The following is a 6,802-nucleotide window of genomic DNA, read 5'->3' as shown; positions in this document are numbered from 1 at the left end:
CCTTCCTTCCTTCCTTCCTTCCTTCCTTCCTTCCTTCCTTCCTTCGAGTTTCTCCTTGTTAGTTTCTGAAGAAATACATGGTCATGGGAGATTCTACAGTTCCCTGTAAGCTACATGTTTCTGACTACAAGGGGGACATGGGCTACACACTGCAAAAGATAACAACTTGCATCCAAAGGGGGCATGTTGTTTTTTATTCTGAGAGATATTTGAGCTGGGTGTGGTAGTGCACTCCTTCAATCCCAGCACTTGGGAGGCAGAGGCAGGTAGATCTCTATGAAACTGAGGCCAGCCAGGTCTACATAGTGACCTCTAGGCAGCTGAGGCTACAGGGAGTCCCTATCTCAATAACAACAACAGAGAGACACTTGCCTCAAATGCAGCTGTGTTTATTTAGTTACTATGTGTTAGGTCATTGCTTGTGCCTAGACATTATAAATCTATTGTCAGAGCCTATTGATAAGCTGTCTCAGAACTGCAAACCAAATCAAGCCTTTCAAAGCAAAAGGTTGCTGGTTTATCCTATTCCATCATGTGGCTTGCTGGAAGGTTCCTTGGTAAGGCTTCTAAAGTTTTTAAATCAGCCCAGCTAACAGGGTAAGAATCCATTCTTTCTTAAAATAAACAAGCAAACTTTCTAAATCAAGGCTTATCAAAATGAATTCCTAGAAGCCACACAGTATCATATTTATCAAATTTAAATTTGTTTTTGAAAAAGGGGGAAACATAACAAGAACAGTCTTTAAGTTCCATGGAGCTAAAATTCTCAGAACTGTATTTTATAGTTGTCCAGTATGACTGATGGAGGGGCGGGACATCATAAGGACCAGGATTGCTTTTCCCTCCCAAAGACATTTCAAGAAAACAGGCTCTTTCAAAGATGGACAAAAAAAAATCTCTTAGACTGGGCCTGAAGAGACTGTTCAGGTAAAGTGCCTGCCCCACAAGCATGAGGACCTGACTTTGAGCTCCAGAACCCACATATAAGAGTGCGTGGTGGCACATGCTTGTAATCCCAGAGCTGAGGAGGCAGAAACAAACAGATGCCTGGGGCTCATTAGCTAGTTAACCAAGGCAATCAGCAAGTTCTACCCCAGTGAGGCGTCCAGTCTCAAAAGTACTATGAACAGCTCCTGACAAATAACACCCAAGGTTAACTCCTTACCTCTACACATGCATAAACACACACACACACACGCACACACACACACACCCATATACCTACACCCAAGTTTAACTTCTTACCTCTACACATGCATACACACACACGCACACACACACACACCCATACACCTACACCCAAGTTTAACTTCTTACCTCTACACATGCATACACACACACACACCTATGTACGTGGGCCTGGCCTGTCCTACTCGGATTCTTGAAGTGGCTGACTCTCATAAAATTGATAAAGGGGATTTTGTAGGAGGAACTATGCCCAGAACTTAAGACCTTTTCCAGGTTTCTGGATCTGCGGTATTGATCTCTGTGGCTTCCTAAGGAAGAACATTTGAGATTCATAAAAATCTAAACCTGGTGACTGTGTCTTTGATTGATTAAACACACTGTGTGCAGGTTCAATAAAGAATGTGCATATGATGGGTGACTGTCCCCATATTTATCAAGAATTTATCAAGGAAGCAAGCAGGTGCTTTTGCAAACTGGCCTGGGCAGAAAATCTAAGCCGTCGCCTTGCAAGCTATGTGTTAGGCACTTGCACCCTCTTCTGGAAACTCTGGGAAACTGCTCCATTGTGTTGGAAAGTAAGGACTGCAGTTTGTCTACTGGTCTGAAATCATGGAGTTGAGCCTGTGTGCCAGGGTGTGAATGATTTACTTCATTTGTTCAGTCTTTATCTCTTTTCATAAGTTAAATAATGCATCTTCATTATATCATACAAATATCCCTCCTGGTTCACCTGCTGCCTTCCCCAGCCAGAGCCAGTGAGTTGGAGAACTGGAGAGCCAGAAAAAGCCAAGGCTAGTCCCTTGACTACAGTAGAAGTCATTTCTTCCATGCATCTACCCATTTAACTGTGTGTTTGTAGCCTCTTGTTTACTACTATTCTAACTCAGAGTAGGTTTAGAAGCTGGAAAGACTGTTAGATCCTCCCTCACACTGATGCCCCCAGAGAGCCTGGGTCTCAGGTTCACCACACACTGACTGCAGTTCAGCAGTGATTTGCATGGCTGGTAGAATTTGGAATTCTTGCAATTCAAGAGCACCTGAGAATCTTAATGACTTTTTTTCAGGTTTTCCAGTTAGATAAGATCTGATCAACTCTACTGATGACTTGATCTTGAATTTTCTAACCTCCAGAACATGAAGAATAAATTCCTGTTGCTTCTAAGCTACACAGTTTGTGGTATTTGTGACATAACAGTCTGAATGTACTAAGACACTGTGCCTACCCAAAAGATGAGGGGAGAGTCACCGGAGTGCTACAGTACACAGTCCTGTTATATGTATGACCCCTCTGTGATACCTAGAAGCCAAAATCAGAGAATCACACAAACTTCCAGTTGGACTGAGTATGTAAAATGAACCACTCTGCTTATCGGCATCTTCTGCGATGCCAGCCAGCACTGTATCATAAGCTTCATTCCTGTTATCTTTAATCATCATGACAGGGCAGAACAGAGGTGTTCATTCCTGTGTTCAGATGAGGGAACAGACTCTGAAGGGCTAATTAGTTTAAGGCCTTACAGTTACACATACCATACCTGACTCTAAGCCTTGTATTCTTCTTATAAGGTCATCTGACTTCCAGATGAAGCTATAGCCTCAAATCTTTTTGTTATTTTTAATACCAATATTTCTGAAATAAAGGAAGTACTAACTTACTAACCTCTTAGATGACCAGAGAGGTGCCACCCTGAATGGCAACACAGCTGATCAGGGGAAAGTGAAAGCACGTTTTCTTCTCCTTCATCTGGTTTCTAGGGATACACCATGTAGGGACTTAAATACTAGCTAAATATTGTGCTGATTAGTTAGAAAACTAGGCTTTTCCCCCTAGTAACTGTCACCCTCTAATCTATTAGACAAAACGTATATAAATCAATATCCTGCAAAATTGTATGGCTCCATTAGGCAACTAAGGAAACTGAGGCCCAGAGAGCGCGATGAACTGGAGAATGACTTAGGAAACCGAAGGCAGAGTTAGAACTTCGTCCAGATCCCATAGTGATCGGCCTTGCTCCAGACAGGTCTTTCTTGAATGAGCTGTGTTGATCCCATTAAAATCTTCTTGGCCTTCCTGGCTGAAGGGAGCAAACCCAGGACTGTAAAAGCAGGCACTTATTTATGAAAATGATCCCTGCACTGCTCCAATATTTTGTCCTCAAACTGGTGGAGGAGAGCTGTTAACCAGAGTATTCTGGGCTGACCTGATTTAGTCTTGTGTCTTAATTCCTAAAAGAGCCCCTGAGCCCTCTTTCCCCGACTTTGGATCCATGTGGGTGTGTCCAGCAGCCAGCCACCCTGCCATCTGCCTGGCTCCTCCCCCTTCTCTTGGTGTCTTTGTTTTAATAGCCGACAGTCCTGGGACACATGAGGAGACACCCTGGTCTTCATTGAGTTGCATTGGTTTGAGTAGAATAGGGAATGTAAAGGTCAGAACCTAACTATGGGCTCACGACCCAGCATTGGCCCCAGAATCAGATTCCAAAGGCCAGACAGAAGGTCTTCCTCACCAGCAACATGGATCACAGTTCTAATACTGAGCATTCCAAGAGACAGCCAGGTGGAGGCTGTGGCAACTTTTGACCTAGACTTAAAGCAGCCATTACACCCTTTGTACTACCTCTATTTGTCTTCTTAAACTTTTTTAATTTATTATTTTTATTTTATGTATATGAGTGTATTACCAGCATGTGTGTAAGTGCACCTGTGCTGTGCAATGCCCGCAGAGTCAGAAGAGGGTGTTGGATTCCCCTAGAATTGAAGATAAGGATGGTTAACTGTCATTCGGGTGCCGGGACTCAAATCTGGGTCCTCTGCAAGAGCAGCTGGTACTCTTAACTACTGAGTCATCTTTCCAGCCCCCCATTTGCCTTCTTTATCTCATTCATTCATTCATAAATATGGTAAGTTCTTACTGTGCAAGACAGTCTTCTGATGTTAGGGATACCATAATGAGCAGAATACACACCAAACCCCTGCCTTTTTGGAGTTATGTACTAGCAAATACCATCAATAAATATGTCAAACTCATGTATGCTCAGTGGTGAAATGTATAAAGGATAAAAGTATAGCCAGAAAGAAAGATTGAGAATTTTAATGTGGCGGCCATGGAGGGCCTCACTGACAAGGTGGTACATGAGCAGAGAGCTGAGGGAGTGGAAGACTCACCTAAGGAAGAACATTCCAGGCAGAGAGGAAAGCAAGCATGGGGACCCTGAGGTGAGAACACACTTGGGATGTTTGAGGAACAGGCACCAGGATTGCCAGAGAGTGATGGATCAGGGATTGAGGGAGAGGAAGTCCCCTACACTGTGTTCATGCACCTGAGGACCCCTCTTGTCAACATAAACGAGTCTAGGGACACCAATTTTGTAGAATTACAGAATAAGGTCCAGAATATGTCAGGCTGGATAATACAGGACCTGTGGAGAGGGGGGAGGTGGTACACCATCTTCCTGCAACCTTGATATCTAGAAGGCTTGGAGGAGGGGAAAGTGTCCTCCCCTGCCCTATCTTGTCTACTTGACCTTCATGGTCGTGCTGGGCTCTATATCTTGTCCCTGAAGATATTTCTTTAGATCCCCTCTCATCCCCAGAATGGAAGCTGCTCTGTGGGACCCAGCTGAAGAGATGGCACCCAGGGACATGCATTCCTACAGAAAGTAGCCCTGTACTGGTTTGTAGAAGGTGGTGGGCCTTGGCTCCAACAGTGCTCATAGTGGCCCCCGTCAGATGGTCTGTCATTCTGCACTTGGCCCTGAAAGAGGCAGACAGAATCTCCTGCCTTGGCAGTACCTACTGATCAAATCTGTGGAGGAGCGAGAGGATCCAGAAGCATCTCCTCTCCTCTCAGGCTACTTGAATTTTCTTGGTTCTTATGAAATCTGAGGAGTTAGGATGTTGACATCAGGAGGTGACAGATGACATGTCATTTGAGGAAGCAGATACCTGGCCTAAGGTATATCAGGAGCACAACCGTCTCAGTGCAGTGAAATGGAGATGTGGACTGAGGTAGCCATGGGACATGAAGTTTCTCACTGATCTCATGTGTCCTTGCGTCAGGTAGCCCTGAGGTAGCCATGGGACATGAAGAGTTTCTTACTGACCTCATGTGTCCTTACCTCAGGTAGCCCTGGAGATGCTTTTTACTGGGGAGCCTATTTCTGCTCAGGAGGCCTTGCTCCATGGACTGATCAGCAAAGTAGTGCCCGAAGAGCAGCTGGAGGACACAACCATGAGAATAGCAAAGAAGATTGCCTCATTGAGCCGATCTGTGGTGGCACTGGGCAAGGCTACCTTCTATAAGCAGCTGCCCCAAGACCTTCGAACAGCATACTATCTCACTTCCCAGGCCATGGTGGACAACCTGGCCCTGCAGGATGGGCAGGAAGGAATCAATGCCTTCATCCAGAAGAGAAAGCCCATCTGGTCACACTGAGCCAGCAGGGATGAGCCAGTGGGCAGCACAGGAAGTCCCCCAGCTGTCACCTTCTCACCCCACCACACTGCCACCTCCTGGCTATAAGAGAAGACAGTCTGCTGTTCTGATGCTAACATTGGCTTCCCAATGTGTGATTTGTACTAAAAGCCGTGATTCCCTGGGGGAAGAATAAAGGGAGAATAAATGAGGCTCTAGATCAATGATCAGGTCAGTGAGCACCACGTTGGGCTGGCTGTGGCAGAAAGCCTGGTATCTGAGAGAGTCCACAGAAGCATAGGTGAGGGGCTACCCATATATAGGTGAGGCATGAAGTGAGGATGCCAATCCCACCATTCTGCAGTGTCTTCTAATGCAGAGCCCATGCTGGGTGCTCACAATAAGTGAGAAATCTCCATGAGATCTTCTCCACACTGAAAATCTTGATTCTCTCAGGAAATAAGCATGCCTGTGTCTTTTGGATAATCTTATTTGATTTGAATAAAGTAAATAGTTATAAAGCTGGGTCGTTTCTTTTCTAGCCAGACTGCAAGCTAAGCTCAAAACAAAACAAATGAATACCCTTTGTATGTCTACCCTGACATACAGTAAGTGTCCTCTAAGTCACTGTGAAACCAGAAGATAAATACAGAGCAGTGAGAGGGTGAAAAACATGTATCCTACACACCGAGAGTCACATTCGACAAACTTCCAAACTGTGCTCAACTTCCGGTAAAAAACAGACTAGCATCAGTCATGAGTTCCCAGTTGAGCAACGTTTAAAGTAAATCATACTATTTTTTGGCTTCTGAGCTGATGCAGCCTAAGTAATATTCCAAATCTCTTCATCTTCAAGCTTGCTTATAAAGCGGATCTATCTACTATCTATTTATCTTTATAAATCTCCATGAGATCTTCTCCACACTGAAAATCTTGATTCTCTCAGGAAATAAGCATGCCTGTGTCTTTTGGATAATCTTATTTGATTTGAATAAAGTAAATAGTTATAAAGCTGGGTCGTTTCTTTTCTAGCCAGACTGCAAGCTAAGCTCAAAACAAAACAAATGAATACCCTTTGTATGTCTACCCTGACATACAGTAAGTGTCCTCTAAGTCACTGTGAAACCAGAAGATAAATACAGAGCAGTGAGAGGGTGAAAAACATGTATCCTACACACCGAGAGTCACATTCGACAAACT

At 44.4% G+C, this 6,802-nt stretch overlaps 1 protein-coding gene across 1 annotated transcript in view; it reads left to right on the top strand.

Annotated features, from left to right (window-relative positions):
* The window catches only part of Echdc3 (enoyl-CoA hydratase domain containing 3), a 25,221-nt gene extending 19,098 nt beyond the window's left edge, over positions 1–6,123 (top strand). The window contains exon 5 of the mRNA XM_008837312.3: positions 5,312–6,123. Coding sequence (XP_008835534.1) covers positions 5,312–5,623 — 312 coding nt within the window. The 3' untranslated portion in view covers positions 5,624–6,123. The remainder of the gene's footprint in view (positions 1–5,311) is intronic.
* The last annotated feature ends 679 nt before the right edge of the window (positions 6,124–6,802 follow it).

This window comes from Nannospalax galili, unplaced genomic scaffold, assembly GCF_000622305.1.
Source record: "Nannospalax galili isolate Female #2095 unplaced genomic scaffold, S.galili_v1.0 scaffold678, whole genome shotgun sequence".
Lineage (NCBI taxonomy): Eukaryota > Metazoa > Chordata > Mammalia > Rodentia > Spalacidae > Nannospalax > Nannospalax galili.
The sequence above is the reverse complement of the archived record's forward strand: the minus strand, read 5'-3'. Positions and strand labels throughout refer to the sequence as shown.